Below are 21,542 nucleotides of genomic sequence, written 5' to 3' on the forward strand. Positions count from 1 at the left end.
AATATTTAACAGGCATAAAAATATATTGTCCAAATAAATGATCTGCTTTGGTCTTCCACTCATAAAACCACTTAGGTAATTTGGAAACTGCCTGACCAAAGATTGTTTGGGTCATTCATTATCACTCTGCTGACAAAGCCCTTTGGTGTAACGAACTTCATGCTATGATTAGATTAAACTATGATACAGTTAAAGATAATTCTTCTAGCTGCCCTCTTTGGTCTTACATGAAGTCCAGAGATAAGTATGCTGGATGACAGGGTTTGAATACTGTGTGTTGTCATGAAGAATGGCAAAAGGACACACAATCAAATTACTTAGGAAAGTATTTTACAATAATCTTTGTTATAGTTTCAGACACACGTAAGAAAAACTTTCACAAAAGAAAAAAAATCAGATTTTGCTTAGATAATTAAGAACTACATGATTTTTTTTTTGAGGGTTGATTTCATTCTGAAAGTCAACTGGAAAATTAACACATCTAATGTTTACAATGGAAGTGAATTCAACCATTGGGGAAGCTATGTTAAAATACTAAGAAAACAATTCTTACATGAAGTCTCAAAGTTAGCCCAAGGGTCAGTGACCTTTCAGTATGTATTCATTCAGTGGAGAGGATGGAGGGAAAAAATGAACATAAACATTTACTAAATAACACCATTAGCAGTTCATCCCTTGTCATGGGGCTTAGAAGACACAAGCGACTGAAACTAGAGTTACTACAAAGCAGAAAAACAACATTGGGGAACTCCTGCTAAACCTCACGCGTCATAGACTTACAAATTAACATATTTTGGTTTACACCTTATCTTTGGTAGTTTGGCTGTTCAAACTTGCTAGAAAAATCAACAACATCTAGCTGTTCTTAAGATTCTTTAAAACTTCACAATGTTTAATGTTAGAATCTGTTTCTTCATGATTTTGTATTTGTTCCATATATTTGTGGCTTGTTTTCTATATTATTCTGTGAGCTCCTTGAGAGTAAAAGGCTTATTTATTATTATTATTATTATTTAGAGTCGGAGGTCTCACTATGTTGACCAGGCTGGTGTGGAACTCCTGGCCTCAAGCGATCCTCACTGTGCTGTGCCTAAGAAGTCTATTTTTAAGCCTTTATAATCATTTACTATAAATATGTAATTCCAAAAAAGCTTCTAGATATTGGGGTGCACATATATCTAAAACGATGTTACGCGGTGAACAAAGTGGGGAGAATACTCTGAATGTCAAAAACCACTGAGAACACATCATTTGGCTTTAACTGGGCTAAACAAAGAGTGCTAGAAACACAGCAGATACCTTCAAAATGTTTACATGAAACTTTAGTAAAAGTTTGAAGACATCAGGGTACTTTTGAAACAATGATTTAAAAATACTGAACTTCATTATATATATTCAAAAACCACTAGAAAGATACAAAGAAGGGAAATTAATGATGCACAAATTTTGCTGTGGAAGATTTTATAATTTCCTGAATTGATAAGCTAGGATAAATATAATAAACATGCTTAAAGTCCCAGCTACTCGGAAGGCTCAGATGGGAAGATCATTTGAGCCCAAGTTGGAGCCCAGGTTGCTACAGTGAGCTATGAACATGCCACTGTCTTCCAGCCTGGGCAACAGAGAAAGAATGTGTCTCAAAAAATATATATATAGATATAAATATATAAATATATATATATATAAATATATATATGTATTAGCATAAGAACTGTAAAGAACACTCTGAAATTGAAATTCCCAGAAGGATAAAGATTAAATGGAATATATTCAGGATTTATTTTGTTACTGGGCTTAATACTTACACACATTATTTTACGTTGTTTTATTTACCTCTTGAAACAATTCTGGAGAGACAGAGAATAGTGGTGACCTTAAAGTGCAGGATACAGGGAAAAACTGCAGCAAGATAGGTGTGAAAAAATAATGCAATTAGTTTTGGTATAAGGTACTGAGTCAGGAGTCAGGACGCAGGCATTTGAAATAGGCTAGTGCACTGGGGCACATGCATAGTCCCCAGCTACGCAAGAGGCTGAGTGGGAGGATCGCTTGAGCCCAGGGTTCAGGACCAGCCTGGGCAACATAGCGAGACTCAGTCTCTAAAAATATACATATTAACAAAATAATAACATCTTTTAAAAAAAGAAATTGCGTGACAGAGATTGGGCAAAAAGTCAGAGCTAGTGGATTACTTGGAATTCTTGGCTGGGGATATGACTCTTAAAAAAACTAGAGGCCAGGTGTGGTGGTTCATTCCTGTAGTCCCAGCACTTTGGGAGACCAAGGCAGGTGGATCACTTGATCTAGAAGTTTGAGACCAGCCTGGGAAACATGGTGAAACCCAGTCTCTACAAAAAAAAAAAAAAAAAGAAAAGTAAAAGAAAACTCACAAAAACTTAGCTGAGCCTTATAGCATGTACCTGTGGTCCCCAGCTACTCAGGAGGCTGAGGCAAGAGGATCACCTGAGCTGGGAAACAGAGGTTGCAGTGAGTTGAGATCCCAACGGAGGGAGACCTTGTCTCAAAAATAAAATAAAAATTAAAAGGACTATTAGAGAACATGAGATTTCTTAAGAGATCTTAGATAGGGTTTAGTGAAGCTTGTGTTGTAATTTTCATGAGAATAGAGAAATTGTTGGCTGAGAATGCAGAAAAAGAAAAAGTAATAAAAATGAAAATGTCAGTGTCATGGTGGAAGCAAGGGGAGAGAATAATTCCGAATGAGAAAGTACCAGGCAGCTATTGTTGTTATGAACACTCAAGTGGACATATGAGGAGGACTGACTTTTGAGTCGGGGACTTAGTACGGTAGAAACAAAGCCGGAGCACAAAGAAATGGTTGGGGGCTGAGAAAACGGAAGCAATGAATTAAGCCCTCTTTTCCCCAAAAGTTTGATGGTGAAGGGAAAAGAGAGAGCAATAAAATCAAGGAAATGGGTAAGCATATTTCTGGAGTAAAAAGAAAAAGAAAAAAAATTTAAATTAAGAAAAATAAAGAAAAAAGAAAAAATCAGGGAAATTTTTGGTGGGGGGCTGAGGAGTGGTGGCAGGAGATCTTACCACATAAAAGGACAAAAAAGAGAAAATAGGCAAAAGAGACTATCTCTAGGAGTGAAGTAAAATAGGATAAAATTGTTGGTTCGGTAAATAATAGGATATGATTATTTTAATTTTTCACTTTCTTGTCTTCAAATACTCATGCAATAAAAAAGTGATTGAGAGGTAGTTATAATCACGCAAAAAATCAGTGTCACAAAGCATTCTGTCATGGATTCCAACTTTTGAGATTCATGAAATGTTAACTTGTTGTTACTCAAATTTCTTGTAAAATATGATTTAAGATATTAATTTGCATTAGAGTTTTCATAAGGGATAATACTTAATACAGTTACTTAAAAGTTTACATAGCAACACAAAGCAATGTAAGTGGGAAATCATACTTTTAACATTTGTCACAAAACTGGAAAGACTAAAAATAAGACTTGTACTTACAATGCAAGCTATTTTATATTTCTTAAGAGTGTTCTTAACTGGTTGTTCTGTTGCTAAAGTCAACATAGATTCCATTGTCCTGGTAGCTGCATAGACCTGTTTTATCAGAATGCGGTAGTGCTCCTTCTTTCATCTAGTCTGGCAAAGATAAACTGTATGAGTTACATAGCTGTGCTTGACTTTTAACTGTTTAGGAAGATCACAGCTCTTCAGTGATTGGGCAATCTGGAGAGAGGAAAAATGTTGTAATAACAATAGTGTGAAAAGATTCAAGTTCATTTCTAGTATATTGCAGACAACTGCTCCTTTTTTCCTTATAACTTTTACTAAATACTAGTCAAGACATATATAACAAGAATAATGCAATCATCAAATTTTAATACAATCTGATCTTCTGTTTCCTTTAAAATTAACTCCAAACAAAAAGCCTTGTCACAGAAATTTCAGACTTTCTGCTTTTCTATAAACTTCATAGCAGTTGAAAATCAATATAGCAAAACAAGCTTTGACTATAGTAGAAATTCTGAAACTCTACTGAACCAATATAAAGTACATAGCTCTGTGATAATTGTGTCTTGCTTTTTACAGTCTTCACAATTTGACAAGTTTGTATACACATTAGCTCAAGTCAAACTTAACAATATCCCTTATAAACATTTTATTCTTGTTTTTAGGTGAGCAAATTAAGGCTCTGAGTGTTTAAATTATTATATATGACTTATTGCTCAAAGTTACTTATTTACTAGGTGCCAGAACTAGAACTGATACCCAAGACTTCTAACTCCCCAGATCCAAGCAATTTTCACTAATCAGTTTAAATTCACTATTTTCTTATTTATCTAGACTGGTGCATCCTAGCAAGTGTACTCCATGCTGAAAAGGGGTTACAGTTTTGTGATGAAAGAAGCTAAATTAATAATTGTGTTGGCCAAAGAGAATTTTAGCAAATAGTGGATGTTAAGCTCTTCTACTTTCAGTGACCCTAAGGCAGTCATTCTCAAAGTGTGGTTCCATGGAACATGAGTTCCATGATAATCCCCTTGATTAAATAAAGCTTGAGTACTCTTCTCTAATGAAAAGATTATCAAAATCCTGTAGACTGCAGTACACCCTTTGGAAAACACTACTCTAACTAAACTCTTCCAACCCTAAAAGCAGTGAGAAAAAAAATATGAAAAGAATGCATTCCAATATAAATACAATGACTGCGTCACTACTCTAACTAAACATGTCTGAAACATGGGATTTAGACACTATTTCTGAAAATCATGGGGAAGAGGATTGCTTGAGTCCAGGAATTTGAGACCAGCCGGGGCAACATAGGGAGAATCTGTCTGTACAACAACAACAAAAATTAGCCAGGCATGGTGGTGCATGCCAATAGTCCCAGCTACTGGGGAGGCTGAGGTGTGAAGATCCCTTGAGGCTAGAGTTTGAGGCTGCAGTGACCCATGACAGATACACAAACAAGCAGAGACAGATTTCAGACAAAGACAAGAAGGGTTGGGTATACTCAGGCAGAACAGATTCAAAACCCACTCAAAACTGATCTTAACCAAATGCGAAGTGGGTATATAAGCAAGCCCTATTGGCAGTACCAGGTAAATGGCTTAACAAACCCAGATAGGAAAATAATAGGCTCCTGGTATACAATCTGGTTTTACCCTTTGAACATGTCCACCCTGATCTCCGTTATTCCCGGTAGGGAGAGGGATGTGTGGTTTTGTGCATGGGATAGCCCTCAGGAGAGTCCCCAGGAAAACCTCACCCGGCAGCTGCTGGGAATCTCCTGACAACTGTCTTGTCACAAGGAGTGTGAGTATTCCTTCATTATCTTCTCATGCTTTAAGGCCAGGGAACACCTGGGCAAGAATCTTGGTGGGCCTTTGTTACTCATTCCAGCTTTTGTGTAAGGGCACTGGCTCTCTCAGTCTTTAATATTTAACCTAACCATTCAGTCAGTGCTGAAACAGTTGTTATGGAGGCCTGCCTGTTTGTGAGACCTGGCCTGCCACATGATCACGCCACTGAACTCCAGCCTGAGAGACAGAGTGAGGCCCTGTAACAAAAAATAAAAAATAGCCAGTTGTGGTGGCTTACACCTGTAATCCCAACACGTTGGGTGTCTGAGGCGGTAGGATTGCTTGAGTCCAGGAGTTGGAGACCAGCCTGGGCAACAAGGCACAATCCCGTCTCTATTAAAAATTCAAAAAATTGGCCAGGTGTGGTGGCATATGCCTATAGTACCAGCTACTCAGGAGGCTGAGGTGGGACGATCACTTGAGGCCAGGAAATCGAGATGATGCCACTACACTCCAGCCTGGGCAACAAGAGTGAGACCCAGTCTCGAAAATATAAAAAAATGAAAAAGTAAAAATAAATAAAAAATAAATCTGCAGCATGAGAGCCACTTTTCCTTTCGGGCATTACGGGTTTGTGCTCGTCTTTTCCATCACTCCCTTGGTTCAGTATACCCCCCACTTCACCAATTTCACCTATATCCCTAACCAGCAAAAGCATCAGCATTAGTTGTTGATACAGAAGGAATTCATTTTAGAACTAGAAGATGCCATAAAGACAACCAAATCCAGGTTCTTGCAGATTTCTTTCCAGGAACCACATGGAGTATCATGTGTTTAAAAATCATAATAAAAAAACATTTGAATAATGTGGGCACCTGACTCTCCACACTGGATGAACTTAGAAGTACTCAGAGACGTTTGGGTTTTTTTTTCTTTTTTTTAAATTTTTTATTTTTCTAATTCTGAAGCCCAGGTTCCACTTCAGTTTAATGACCTTATGTAGTTTTGACTAAGGCAGCAGTATTTTTAAAATATCCTAGCCGGGCACGGTGGCTCACACCTGTAATCCCAGCACTTTGGAAGGCTGAGACGGGAGGATCACCTGGGTCAGGAGTTCGAGACCAGCCTTGCCAACATGGTGAAACCCGATGTCTGCTAAAAATACAAAAATTAGCCATGCATGGTGGCTCACACCTGTAACCCTAGCACTTTAGAAGGCTGAGACAGGCAGATCACATGGAGTCAGGAGTTCGAGACCAGCCTGGCCAACATGGTGAAACCCCCATCTCTACCAAAAATACAAAAATTAGCCAGGCCCATGGTGGCACATTCCTCTAATCCCAGGTACTTGGGAGGCTGAAGCTTGAGAATCGCTGGCACCTGGGAAGCGGAGGTTGCGGTGATCCAAGATCATGCCACTGCATTCCAGCCTGGGCAACAGAGTGAGACCGTCTCAAAATAAATAAATAAATAAACAAACAAACAAATAAATAAATATCCCTCTTAGTGATTTGATATGTAGCTCAGGGCAGTCTAAACACTTTACATTCAAATTCTTTTCTACAAACATTTTGTCATTATTCTCATCAGACATTCCGATTTTACAGATAAGGTCAGAGGACCACCAAAGGGACTTGGTCACTTATGCACAATTCTTTTAGTTAGTGATATCTCGGAAGTGAAATGCCACCAGTTCCTTCTTCAGAGTATTTTGCTGTTGAATCATACCTATTTTTTAAAAACAAAGACCAAACTTATGTCATAATTTGTCTCAAATTTAGGGGATTCCTAGCATCTGTGGCTTTTATCTAATCATTTGTTATGTGCCTTCCATTTTTATGGGTTTCTGGGTTCTGATTGCCTACTTGCACTCATGGCAGTGCACTGACTCTACCTTACCTTCAGTTGCTAGGGATCCTACTTTTCCTTCCTGCTGTGATGATTAGTTGTGTGTGTCAACTTGGCTAGGCCATGGTATCCTGTTATTTAATCAAACACTAATCTAGGGTAATGTTGTGATGATATTTTGTAGATGTGGTAACAACTACAATTAACTTTAAAAAAGGAAACTGTCTTCAATAATGTGCGTGCACTTCATCCAATCAGCTGAAGTCCTTACAAGCAAAAACAGGCTTACCAGAGAAAAAATTCATTCCCAAAACAGCAGCATTAGCCTGAGTTGCCAGTCTGCCAGCCTGCCCTATCCTACAGATTTTGGACATTCCCCACTGCTACAGTCAGGTGAGTCTGGGTTTCAGAATTAGAAAAATTAAAAATTAGTGTGGTATACCCTCAACTTCACCAATTCCACCTATAGGCCTAACCAGTGAAAGCATCAGCATTAGTTGTTGAGCTTAACCTGGTTCTTTCAATCTAGGCTAAAGTCCAATGCACTATCCATTGCACCACAGAGCCTGCTGTTAACCTGGTTCTGACACTCCAGTTGCCCTTTCAGATGCTTCTTCCTGGTATTCTCCAAAATGTAACTTGATTCTATACCAGTTTTGTACACCAAGTATATTAGTCCATTTTCACAGTGCTATAAAGAACTACCTGAGACTGGGTAATTTATAAAGAAAAGAGCTTTAATTGACTCACAGTTCCACATGGCTGGGGAGGCCTCAGGCAACTTACAATCATGGTGGAAAGCAAAGGAGAAGTAAGAACCTTCTTTACATGGTGGCAGGAGAAAGAAGAGAATGTGTGCATAGGAGGTACTGTCAAACACTTATAAAACCATCAGATCTCATGAAAATTGACTATCACGAGAACAGCATGGGGGACACCACCCCCAGAATCCAATCACTTCCCTCCCTCAGCATGTGGAGATTACAATTCAAGATGAGATTTGGGTGGGGACACACAGCCTAACCATATCACCAAGGTACTACTGACTCTCACTCTGTATCTTTCCTAAGTGATTCCTTATGTCCTGCACTGCCAGAATTTCACTTCTCTCTTCCTTCATCCTCATCCCTCATCCCTTTTCTTTTTTTTTAAATAAAAAAAATTGTGGGTACATAGTAAGTGTATCCCCATCCTCTTTCAACCCTGAAAAACACACATAAAAAAAATCCTAGATGGGGAAGTCAGGGGGCCTCTGATAAAGGCTTAGCTTGTAGGTGACTGTCTCTGTTACAAACTAATTGATTCTGGACATTGAATTCTTCATTTTTCAGAATTCTCAGAGATTATTAGATTATCTCTAAGTCACTAAATTTTGGATATGATAATAGGGACACATCCTAGTCCTTCAGGTCCTGAGATGAATAAACCTTAAGGAATCTACCTATGTATAATACAAGTAGGTATAGTGAAGATGGTTGGCATTGCCAAGTCGACAGCCACATTTTCAGCTATAACAATTCCTCTAACTGAACTCTAAACTCCAACCTCTTTTGAGTCTTTCAAGTTCTAGAAACTTATTCCTGGCTGGATGCAGTGGCTCATACCTGTAATCCCAGCACTTTGGGAGGCTGAGGCAGGAGGATCACTTAAGGCCAGTTTGAGATCCACCAGGGCCACATAGTGAGACCCTGTCTCTACAAAAAATGAAAAATAAAAAGTTATCCAGGAGTTATGGTGCATGCCTGGAGTCCTGGCTACTCAGGAGGCTGAGGTGGGAGGATGTGGTCAGGATAGCTTGAGCCCAGGAGTTTGGGGCTGTAGTAAGCTATGATGGCACCACTGCATTCCAGCATGAGCAGCAGAGTAAGACCACCATCTAAAAAAAAAAAAAAAACTTAATCCTAACAGTTCACCTGATCAATGGACACAAGCCAAAACCATACCTTCCATGCAGCTTAGACTTTAGAATAGACTGCCTGTGTCACTTAGATCTGAACCTACACTTTCTAAGTTAACCAGACCTTGAAACCTTGCCTATTCTTTTCTTCTTTAACTCCAGAACAATCTGTACCTTCTTTTCTTTTCTTCTTCAACTTCAGAACAACCTGTACCTTCTTGGTTCCGAAAACTTTACTCTGAACATTTTAATGCTTAATGGCCCAGAACACTTACATTCTGAGAGGCAGCTACCGTTAAGTCACCCATCAATGTAAACCATAAACATTCCTCATGTTACAGAAGGTCCCAATGTCCACAGAATTCTGGCAACAAATGGGTTGTTGCTGTCTCAGAAAAGCCCTAGGGGCCTGCCAACATCTACTTCCTTAAGTCTCAGGAACCTGCCCTTCCTGGTTCCAGTGCTAGAGCTTGGGTGATAGGTGGACAAGCTAGACTGGGAGAGCCCAGAGAAACTAATCACACTGAGGAGGGTGGTGGGTGGAGGTGAGGTGGATGCTAGGCTCAGGTCCAACAGCAAAAGGAAGAAGGAGTCCACAAAGGAAGGGAGACCTCACATAATAACATAATGCCAGAGATAGATGGGCAGGTGACTAACTTCAGGGAGGGCCAGTCATGAGGAAAAAGCAGAAAAACCTACAAGGAGATTGACAAGCACACAAAGTAATCAGAAAGCTAAACAGGTAGGCAGTTGGTACGGGAAGGACAGAAGCTAATCCTCAGCATGTGGAGATCCAACATTGAAGCTGAATTGAGAACTGGCTGTCTTGGTGAGACTGATGTTAGCAGTGCCAAACCAGGTCTGAGAGGGAATGGTATACACTGGGAGACAAAGCAAACACCTCAACAGGGAATAGAGAGTCCAGCTCTAGTCCTCCAAACAATGACTATGGCAAAGTAGAATCAATGGTCACAGTTTGATACCACTGTTTGCCAGTACCTATGTGTGTGAAAAGATATTTTCTGACTAAATAAGTAAAAATCTCATTATTGATCAGCACAATGAACATCTATAATCAATTTGGAGACGAGGAACCTGATGTGATGACTCCTGTGGTGTAGTAATTGTTTTCTACTGAATGATCAGCATTCCTAAGGCTCTCTCTGGTTCTTGGAAGACTGTTTCTCTTACTTTGTCTCAAGTACAGACATCTTCCCTAGTAGTGTTAGATTTCTAGGAGCCCTCTCTTGTTCATTTTGAAACTCAGAAATAATTTGATTTCCAAACATTTTCCAGGTGTTCATAGGCTCTTCTCATTTTTAGTGTTCTCATGAGGGCCTCATTTATGACTCAGATTCTAGAGATGTCTCCAGAAGAGATGTTATAAAACAAGCATGCTGCCTGGGCTCTCTGAGGTAGAGCTCAGTGTCACAGTGCTCCCACAGTGCCCGTCCATGAAGCAGAAGGTACAGGCCATGTCCTGTTTACATCTCTGAAACCTGGCATGAACCAAGCTATTTTCCCAAACCTTTAAACTCCTCTCTGCCATGTCAGGTCCGGGGTGGCAGGAACTAGGTCAGTTTGGGCTTGCAGTCTTGTTTTAGTGTCTACTACAGTGGCCAACACCTAGAAGACATTCAATGAACACTTGCTGAATAAATTTTGTAACAGTTTCAGAAATAACATTAGAAGTCTAAGCTACCACATACATAAATGTCCAGTGAACCCAATTGTTATAAATTATAATAACTTTACTAGGTATGACTCTTTAGGTGTTCCAAATCTTTCTCTACATCCAGCATTCCAGAAATAGCTATTACCTCAAAGGAAGTCTTGCCCATAAAATAAAGGCACTTTGGATGTTTCTATTCTACCCAAAGTAATGAATAATGACTGAGTACCACCAAGTATCAGACTTTATGCCAGGTGTTAACAAATGCAGGCATGTTTAGTTTCTGTATCTACTCTAAAGAGCTCTAGTCGAGTTGAAGAAGTGGACATTTTAAATGGTAATCTAGTGTAATCTGTGCAATACTAGCAGTGCTAATAAAGTACCGGGGGAAAGAGGAAGAAATACACATTTTTCTACAGAAAGGGATTTAGAAAGATACCTATGTGAGTTTGGTCAGACTGCTGTGAATAGCATACTATAAACTGGGGTGATTCGAGTCTGAGCAAACTGTAATCTGAGAACTTGGGCTTCTTGTTTCATTTGGCTGCAAGACAGTTGGCAGCCAGTCAGAACTTTACCCACTTGTAAGAGATTAGATGTATCTTCCTTGATGATTCAGACCAACGTAAGGGGAAAGACCTGACGATGCCAACTTTGGGGATTCTCCAAGAAACAATGCCCCCAGACCACACTATAATGATGCTTAAAGTTGATAAGCCCTGCCCAGTTGCTCAGAGTTTCCAGTTGGCTCTTTAGTCCCCCACTCGAAATCATGATAGGACAAGGATGGAACAAGAAGCCTGAATTCTCAGCTTTCAGTTTGCTCAGACTCAAATTACCCCCCAGTTTATAGTATGCTATTCACAGCAGTCTAAGCAAACTCACGTAGGTATCTTTCTAAATCCCTTTCTGTAGAAAAATTTGTATTTCCTCCTTTTCCCCCGGCACGTTATTAGCACCACTAGTATTGCACATATCACACTATATTACGGTTTAAAATGTCTACTTCTTCAACTAAACTAAGGCTCTTTAGAGTAGCTACATGGGCCCTAACCTGACTGGTGTCCTACTAGGAAGGGAAAATTAGGACACAGCCATGTACAAAGGAAAGACCACGTGAAGACACAAGGAGAAGAAGGTCATCTACAAGCCAAGGACAGAGGGCTTTATAGAAAGTAACCCTACCAACCTCAACCTCAGACTTCTAGCCTCCAGAATTACAAGAAAAGAAATTTCTGTTGTTTAAGCCACCCAGTCTGTGGCATTTTGTTATAGCAACCCTAGCAAACAATATACGAAGCCTAACTCTTCAAGTTTTTCTTCAGCAGGGAATGTGAATTCTTTCTTTTCAGCTTTTAGTAGCTATTGTGTGGGCAACGATGGTTGCATGTGCATGTTAAAGTTGTTAGAAAACTAAATTTATGCCAGGTCAGAGACTTGTATAACAAAACCATGAATGGGGAGTCATCAGCTCATCACTTAGCAGCTACAAAGGAGTAGTTCATGCTTAGCAGTTTGTGGCATTTCACAGTCCTCGAAGAAGTGAAAGGGCCTTTGGATGTCTATGACTTTCATCAACAATTTTCTTTTTGAGGTAAAGAAAGCTGATCATTCAAAAGGCATAACATGTTTTAGGGGCTGGTGATGACGGTGGCATATGAAGAAAAACACTTATTCTCAACAATATAATAGCCAATAGAATCCAGCAATACAGTTAAAAGGATAATATATTATGACCAAGTAGCATTTATACCACAGAAGCAAAATTTGTTTGGCATTCAAAAGTCAATCAATCACATTTGCACTGAGGTTATCATAGCTGAGAAGACACCGTTTCTGTGGCTTCAGCTCCTGCTGCAGGCCGCTGATGGAGGTCCAGAAGGTCAGCTGCTCACAGACATCAGCTGCGGCTCCAGCATTTTCCGCAGGCTGCAGCCTCTGGGTTCCAAGCTTTTCATTTCCCAGTCTGCAAACGGGTTAGTCCCGAGCAGGAAGCAACTCCTTCTCCAGCCGGGAGGTGGCGGCCTGCGGTCGACGACGCCTCCGGGGTCCTTGGGCTCAAGGTTCCGTTTGGGGGCGCTCTCGTCCGGCTTGCGGGCCCTTCTCCACAGTCGGAACCGTCTGGCGGCGCCGCTGGTTTCTGCGGGGTTTGCAAACAGCGCGTACCGGGCCCTTCCGGTCTTCCGTACAGGTTCCTCCAGTTGGCTGGGCTGGGGAGGGAACGCTCCCAGTAAAGCACTAGGGGAGGGAAGCGACGCCAGAGAGCTACGGTTTTCTCCGGAGGTCTCCGCCCCTCTGCCCCATATATTCCCGGAGCGCGGGTCTGACCCCGGCCTTGCCGGGCACCCCGGAAAGGCGGGGGTAATAGTACAGATGGAGACGCAACTGCAGAGCATTTTCGAAGAAGTGGTGGTGAGTGCAGCTGCCGGCCATCCAGGACTACGACTCGGGGACTGGTAGACGCGGGGGCAGCAGACCAAGGAAGCTGGCCTGGGCAACCTCGTCTCACGCTTCCCTTTTTATTCTCTTGTTTTGACACTGAGGTTGTATGCGGGGAGGTTTAGTGATTCTCAAACTGCTGTCAAGTTCGTTGTATCCTTTGAAATCGATACAGTGACAGGCCAGACAGGTATTGATAGTTTCAGAGCTGATTAAGGTGACTTGTCCCGTGTTGCATTGTAATACTTGGCTAAGGGAGGCGCCTTTTTAAAATTAACATTGTTTACATTTTGTTTGTTTTTTTACAGAAAACGGAAGTTATAGAAGAGGCTTTTCCTGGGTAAGTGTATGCGTGGCGGATTTTTGTGTTTTCATGTGATTGTATCCGTCAGATTTTACTTAGTTTCGTGTTGGAAGGTTCTAAGAGCCACTATTCTGATTGTGTGTAATTGCCTTTTTAAAACGAATGACAAATAATGTAATTTTTATTTTTTTAGCATGTTTATGGATACTCCTGAAGATGAGAAAACAAAACTAATTAGCTGTTTGGGTGCCTTCAGACAGTTTTGGGGTGGTCTTTCTCAGGTGAGCACTTCATTTTTAATACATTCAGCTGACGATTTTTGGCCTCTTCTTTTTTTTTTTTTTCCTTTAGCGTTTACTTTGATATTACTCTTAAGATCTTCCTGAGAAGGAAGAAATAAAATTGTCATCATTTTTTATTCTGGCTTACGTTTGTTTTAATTTGTATATTTCAGTGGAAAACGTATGTTGAGAAGTCAAGTTGATACTGCACAGTGTGCAGTGTTAAAAAAAAAAACTCCCCTATGTTAGATTAATTAAGATCATTTTCATCCTATTCGGATTTATTTGGTACACTTGAAAACAGATGTGTTAAGCTTTACTTGTCAAGGATACACATTCCATTTGTTTTACTTAATAAAGGGATTGGCACAGCATTGATACAAAGGTGCTACAATAGGAATACCAAGATTCTATAATAACGATAGGAAGATATAGTAAAAATGAGGAAACAAACTGTAAAAGTAACAAAGAACAGCTACCAGAAAATGTATCCGTGAAAAAGACAAAATGTGCCATCCTCGAAGAGCTCACATTCCAGTAGTGCCTTACCTTCTCATGGTGTATTATGGGTAGGGAAATGAGAACTGTGTGTCAGCCACTGGTGATAAGATTTGCCACTCCAGACATGGATCATATAATGCTAATACAGCCATGTTTTAACCTTTTGTTTAATTGTTTTCTAATAGGTAATACATTCATATGGTTCAAAATGCACAGGTATAAAAAGGGTGGATCCAATAACTAGTCTCTTTCTCTTCTCTTACCTGTTCTTTTTTCTGTCTGTAGCCAATATCCTCAAGTTATGTTTTCTTCTAGAAGTATTTTATGCGTATAGAAACATTTTTATAGCATGATCATATACCATGTACACTGTTAATTAATTAGCACTTTTTTTCTCCTAATAATAATCTAAAGGTAATTCCCTATCAGTCCAAGAGTTACTTGTTCCTTCCTTTCTTGTTTTTTAAATAGCAATGTAATATTCCATTGTATGGCTGTACCTTCCTCCTTTTAACCAATCTTCTACTGACTCTTAAGTTTCTTCTTAACTTTTTCTCATTTAACCAGTGCTGTGATGAATAATATTATGCCTGAAAAATAGGATAAATTCCTAGAAATAGTATTGCTGAGTCAAAAGCCTTACTGGTTTGTAAGTTTTATAGAAATTATTAAGTTTTCCAGAAGGGTTATACTAGTTTATACTTCCACCAGCAGTGTTTGAGAGTATCTTTTTATTATAACCTCACAATAGAATGTTACGCTTTTTGATCTTTGCTGATCAAAAACATGAGAAATTTTATCTCAGTATAATTTTATTTTGATTTCTCGTGATGTTGAACATCTTTCCAAAATTTTTTTTAAAAATTCATTCAACACTTTATGAATTATGATGTGGCCCTCTAATGGAGAAACCAGGAAGAAAATAGGTATTTCCAAATCATTGTTTTATGTGCCACAATAGAAGTATGTATGAGAACAGTGGTCATGGAGAGAAGCAGAACATTATAGGCTCTTTTTGGAGATATCCTAGAAGATAAACTTTGATACAGCACAACATTTGACATCATATTTAAAGTTTTGCAAGTCTAGAAATGTGACATGTCATTAGATTCATAGTGGGCTCTTCTTTAGGCTCTTAGGGATTAGATTCACACCTAATTCTCATAAGACTGATACATACTGATCCATAATGAATTTTACCCCCAGTGACAGTAATATTTATATATGCCATAAAGGGCAATGTTTACAATGCCTTACAATGATCTGTGTTGAGAGTTTTCTATTGACCATTGATATGTTAGTTAATTAATTAATACTTTTGAAGGTCCCATATAATTAAAAGGTAGCATTTTATCTATATAATTGCAAAATTTTAAGCTTAATGTGACAAATACTAAATCTGAACATTTTAATTTTGCTTTTTTAAAAAATTATTTTCATCCACAGATGCTCATAGTGAAGTATTTCATTCATAGTATTGGTATACTTCCAGTTGTAGTGTTAGCTATTTGTTATAAAAATGTAACTTTAGACCCCAAATAAAATCATTCTCTAATTTTCCAGGAGTCTCACGAACAGTGTATCCAGTGGATTGTTAAGTTTATTCATGGTCAGCATAGTCCTAAAAGAATTTCTTTTCTTTATGACTGCTTAGCAATGGCAGTGGAGACTGGTCTCCTTCCACCCAGGTACGTTTAATGGGTATGAGCAATCTGAATAATTTTCTTTTCTATATGTGATTGGAAATTGGTTGAGGTTGTCGTTGTGAAAAGATAAGAGAATGAAGAAGAAAGTGAGGTTCATCAAGTAATCCTTTATATAGTACCTCAGGTTTTAGTTTTTAGGAGTCATAGTCTTTGAATTATATAATGCTTGCAGGCTCAAAACCAGATGTTTCTGCCTAGGGGCTGAGATTAATCTCTTTGATTAGTTGGTAACACTTTACTTTTGCTGCATAACCTCAACACCTCATGGCTTAAAACAATAATACTCAGGTTTTAAAATTATTCATGGTTTTGGTGGTTGACTGGGCTTAGGAGGCACTTTTTCCTCAAGGTCTTAATGATTAATGATCGATGTAGCTGGGGCTGGAGCATGGCAAAAGCTTCCCCACTCAGCTATCTGGTGGTTGGTTCCTGGCTGTCATTTGGTACCTCAGCTGGGATTATTAGCCAGAACCTCCACAGGCCCTTGCCTTGTGGCCTGAACTTTCTCACCTCATGGTGGAGCCTAACAGCAAGTGTGCAAAAGAGGGCTAGACAGAAATTGTGTCACCTTGTCTTGGAAGTCATACTGCATCCTTTCGGCCATAGTCTTAGGTCTGCCCACATCTAAGGAGTGAGAACATAGACTTTCCCCCTACCTCTCCTTGGGAGAAGTATCAGTGTCACATTTCAGAAGAAGATGTGGGATCGAAAATCTTGTTGCCACCCTCTTGGAAAAATCCAGTGTACCGCAAGGTGATAGATGGTAAACATGCAACCAAAAGCTCCAGATACACTTCTTTCTAATAAAATATAACATAGTGAATATTATTTCATTCTTACTTTGTTTTTGATCTTTCATACAAGTAAAGAATGTAAAATGCTACACATATTTATAAGTGTGCTTAGTAATAATGCACTTTTATGAAAGATATTTGAGAGGATAAATATAATACAGTCCATAGACTATGGCTGTATTAGTCCGTCTCATGCTGCTAACAGAGACATACCTGAGACTGGGAAATTTATAAAGGAAAGAAGTTTAATTGACTCACAGTTCGGCATGGCTAGGGAGGCCTCAGGAAGCTTAGAATTGTGGCAAAAGGCACCTCATCACACAGGGCGGCGGGAGAGAGAATGAGTGCCCAACGAAGGGGGAATCCCCATGTAAAACCGTTAGATCTTGTGAGAACTCACTCACTATCATGAGAACAGGATGGGGAAAACTGTCCCCCATGATTTAAGTGGTTTTACTCATGACACATGGAGATTATGGGAACTACAATTCAAGATGAGATTTGTGTGAGTACACAGCCAAACCATATCGGTGGCTATTGGAGAACTTGGAAAATTCTGTCTTATAACTGGAATGGCTGTTTCTTTCTTTATAGGCTGGTTTGTGAATCCCTGATAAACTCTGACACTCTTGAGTGGGAAAGAACACAGCTTTGGGCCTTAACATTTAAACTGGTTCGGAAAATAATTGGGGGAGTGGATTACAAGGTATATTTTTCTCATTATAAAAAGTGATTGCTTTCAGATATGATTGATTTTTCAGTGTGCATATCCTATTTTCAGGTGAGAGAAATGATGTGGAAGCATTTACAAAATCTGTGTATTTCTTGTGGTATATTTCCTGAAGAGATTTAAAATTACTCAGTTGTTCCCATGGCTCCTCTATTCCCCTCCCAACATTCTTATAAATACAGGTAGCTGATACATTTTTATGAGGAGTAGGGAAGTCACAAAGCAGAATCCATGTTCCTTCATGCTGCAAGTGTTATGATCCCTTCAAATGAAAGCACAGAGCAGGGGTGTGTGGAACTGAGAAGGGATGGTAGGCATCACTGATGAAGGGAGCAAGACCTGCTTCACCTCCCTTGGACGTGAGTCTTACCTCAACTAATATCTTCAGCACTTTGGGCTCTTGACCAAAAACAACATAACGCTCTCTAATTTTGTCTCATAAAACGGCTTAGGGACTCCATAGCTACAAAAGCCATTCTGTATCTTCAGGAGACTTTTGTTATTGTCCTTTTCCCAAGAACTACTAGTGTCTGACCCTGTGCTTTATTTCTGCATTTTCTCTAATCTGAAATGACTTACCAGATAATGACCCAACAGATAATTATTAGTTTAAATCATGATTTATCACACAGTTAACTCTAAGAAGCTTTTGATAATTATTTTCTCTTTATTCAGACTTATGCAATTTTTGCCTTCTTATTTGTATGGTACTTCATAATTGTTCTTTTATGTATATGTTCTGTCTTTTACAAACTTGGTTACCTAGTTCATCGTCAATAAATGCATGTTGAATGAAATTTCTTCTTTATATATCAGATAATGTAACTGGTATTAGATATGTGGAAATGATTAACAGAATAGCCTTGGATATCCTTGAAAGATTAAAGTATGTGATGGATGAGAAGGGAGAATAGGCCAGTCACAGTGACTCACACCTATAATCCCAGCACAAAAGACAGCAGAAAGAGTCGTCTACCAAAAAGTTTAATACTGTTACTCAAGTTTTCAGAGTGCTTTCAAGTCTTGTTAAAATGTATTTCTGTCTGTATGTATAAATTAAGGTGTTTGACCCTTGTAACAGTGGAAACCCTTCTATTGTTATGAGGGCCAAAAAAGCTTGGCAAACCGTATAATGACTTTTTTTGCTCGTTGTATTGTGAGACAGTCTTTAGAATTCTGTTTTGGAACATGACTCTTCTCTTGAGTTAATGTTAAGGACTTAGATAATAACTAGGATTCAGAAAATTTAAAGGTGTGACCTGGAAGGAATATATAACCCTGAAACCTTTGGATGTTTTAGCTAACACAGTAGACACTACTTAATTTTAACCCATGTCTTCTTTCTTATATCAGGGTGTTCGAGATCTCTTAAAAGTGATTTTGGAGAAGATTTTGACAATTCCTAATACGGTGAGCTCTGCTGTTGTACAGCAGCTTCTGGCAGCAAGAGAGGTAATTTAGACATGTCTGAAATTCATGATCACAACCTCAAAAAAGTCTAGCTTTGTTTAGGTCTGTGCTTTTAATACTTATGATATTTTGTGAGATGCTCTATTTCTTCTACAAAAAAAAAAAAATCACTTCTATTTTAAAAGATGCTAGTTCCCTTATATTTCAAAAGGACATTTTAAATTTTAATTCATGGTTTTAAATTACGAAAACAATGAAATAGAAATTAAAATAGCTTAAACCATTACAAGACCTCAGCATGTGGACCACTTAAAAGATCTTTGTACTTTGTAACTAGTATTGCAAGAATTGTTAAGTTGGTCTGTTGCTCTCCTGTTTAAGTGTGCCAATATTTAAAGCATGTGCAAGGTTATTGACTAACCATTAATAATGTATTCCATTGTTTATTAATCTTTATTTTTAGATTTTTTGCATATAAATGTATTCTTTTATGCTACAGTTGAAACCCAATAAATCCAAGAAATAATATCTCTACATTTTATTTTAATCGACAAGTAGTAATTGTCTGTGTTTGTATATATAATACTTTTTTTTTAATGATAACACTTAAAATCTCTCTTAGCAATTTTGAAGTATACATTATATTGTTATTAACCATAGTCACCATAAGGTCCAATAGGTCTCTTGAACTTATTCCTCTTGTCAAACTGAAATTTTGTCCTTTGACCAACATCTCTCCAGAAATTAACATCTCTACTTTTTAATCTTTTTTGTTGTCATTATCATTGTTGTATTTAAAAGGCTCACATGGACCAGATTCAGTGGCCCATGTCTGTAATCCCAATGCTTTGGGAGGCCGAGGCAGGAGGCTCATTTAAGCCCATTGTCTTTACAAAAAATTAGAAAGTTAGCCGAGCCTGCTGGAATACACCTGTAGTCCCAGCTACTCTGGAGGCTGAGGTGGGAACACCACTGGAGCCCCAGAGGTCGAGGATGGTAGTGAGCCATGATTGTGCCACTGCACTCAAAGCCTGGGCAACAGAGCAAGACCCTGTCTCAAAAAAAAAAAAATAATGGTAATAAATAAAATAAAAGGCTTATATGTGGGACTAGTCAAGAATGATGTGGCGTTTTTATTTTTCTTAGGTTATAGCATATATCTTGGAAAGAAATGCCTGCTTATTACCAGCCTATTTTGCAGTCACTGAGATCAGGAAACTGTATCCTGAAGGCAAACTTCCACATTGGGTAAATTTTGTATTTCCCGAATTTTTAATATAAATTTTAATATAAATTTTCGGCTGGGTTTGGTGGCTCACAGCACTTTGGGAGGCGAAGGTGGGAAGATGATTTGAGGACAAGAGTTCAAGACCAACTTGGGTAACATAACAAGACGCTGTCTCTACAAAACATTAAAACACACACACACATATTATCCAAGCATAGTAGCACATGCCTATAGCCCCAGCTACTCAAGAGCTGAGGCAGGAGGATTACTTGAAACCAGGAAATTGAGGCTGCAGTGAGCTGTGATCGTGCCACTATACTCCAGCTTCGGCAACAGAATGAGACCCCGTCTCACACACGGAAAAGGGTATTTTGTCAAAAACAGTTATATTAATCTTATTTTTGTGTGCTTATTCTTTTAATGATGACTTTATCCTTAGATAATATGTATATTTTTAATCATGATGTATTTCTTTCATTTCTCTGCATTTCCATTGAGACAATTTATATGCCATGTGATAAAATATGCTCAGCTTCATCAAATAGCTAAGGATATAGTGGTGTGACTTGGTTTAATTCAGGGACAGATGAACTGGTGAGTGATTTTTTTAGAAGGAAGCAAAAGGGAGCTAACCTTTAAACAATTATCATGTGCCAGGGCATTGTACTAAATCTTTACATATATTATCTCATTTTATGTAAATGTTCACGATATTTCAGGGCAGTCTCAATTTTCCCTTTGTACTATTTACTTAACTTCCCTCTTTCTTTTTCTCTTCAGTTACTTGGAAACCTAGTATCAGACTTTGTGGATACCTTCAGGCCCACCGCAAGGATAAACTCCATTTGTGGTAGGATTATAATTTTAAATATGCCAAATAGTACCTGATTTTTAGTAATTAACTATTGAACAAAGCTGAGGGATGGTCTCTTAATATGTGCCTTGGTGGCTTGTTGTATTGGTGACTCTCTAAGAGCTTAATATAATGTCTTTCACTTGTTTTCACTTACTTTGTATGCCAAATACAGGGAGGAAAAAGAAACTCTCTGGAATGGGTTTAATCTTCATTTAAAACCATTCTAGAAGTGGGTTTCTTGGTGATTAGAAAGACATTTTAATACAGCTAGTAAAGCACCATGGAATTTCTAGGCAGCTGGAAGGCTCAACAGACCTGTCCCTCTGTGGCTACAGAACGTGAAGGTGTCAAGCTCACTCAGCCCATTCTAATTCCCACTTTTGCTCTTCCTTTCATCTAATTTTCCATTTTCCCATGTTTTGTTAGAGTCTCTGAACTTTCTTTTAAAAAAAACCATGTGATTTGGCAATTTTTGCAGTGCCCACGTATCCTCTTGAATTATTTCTAGAAATCATGGTGACCTCAGAACTGTGTGGAAATATAGACCATTGTTTATTCAGTGATCAAATACTGGGTTCTTCC

General features: G+C 38.7%; 2 protein-coding genes across 7 annotated transcripts in view; one reads left to right on the forward strand and one right to left on the reverse strand.

Annotated features, from left to right (window-relative positions):
* The window catches only part of ENPP3 (ectonucleotide pyrophosphatase/phosphodiesterase 3), a 101,652-nt gene extending 88,933 nt beyond the window's left edge, over nt 1–12,719 (reverse strand). The window contains exons 1-2 of the mRNA XM_011962160.1: nt 12,509–12,719; nt 3,493–3,717 (exon numbers count right to left, since the gene is read on the reverse strand). Coding sequence (XP_011817550.1) covers nt 3,493–3,567 — 75 coding nt within the window. The 5' untranslated portion in view covers nt 3,568–3,717; nt 12,509–12,719. The remainder of the gene's footprint in view (nt 1–3,492; nt 3,718–12,508) is intronic.
* Nucleotides 12,720–12,898: 179 nt separating this feature from the next.
* Nucleotides 12,899–21,542, forward strand: part of MED23 (mediator complex subunit 23) — a 59,457-nt gene continuing 50,813 nt past the window's right edge. For all 6 annotated transcript variants that reach the window (XM_011962166.1, XM_011962168.1, XM_011962167.1 and 3 more), the window contains exons 1-8: nt 12,899–13,123; nt 13,459–13,490; nt 13,648–13,735; nt 15,800–15,924; nt 17,331–17,442; nt 18,820–18,918; nt 20,023–20,124; nt 20,885–20,954. In XM_011962166.1, coding sequence (XP_011817556.1) covers nt 13,085–13,123; nt 13,459–13,490; nt 13,648–13,735; nt 15,800–15,924; nt 17,331–17,442; nt 18,820–18,918; nt 20,023–20,124; nt 20,885–20,954 — 667 coding nt within the window. In that variant the 5' untranslated portion in view covers nt 12,899–13,084. The remainder of the gene's footprint in view (nt 13,124–13,458; nt 13,491–13,647; nt 13,736–15,799; nt 15,925–17,330; nt 17,443–18,819; nt 18,919–20,022; nt 20,125–20,884; nt 20,955–21,542) is intronic.

This window comes from Colobus angolensis, unplaced genomic scaffold (genome assembly GCF_000951035.1).
Source record: "Colobus angolensis palliatus isolate OR3802 unplaced genomic scaffold, Cang.pa_1.0 Scaffold58, whole genome shotgun sequence".
In the NCBI taxonomy this organism is placed as follows: domain Eukaryota; kingdom Metazoa; phylum Chordata; class Mammalia; order Primates; family Cercopithecidae; genus Colobus; species Colobus angolensis.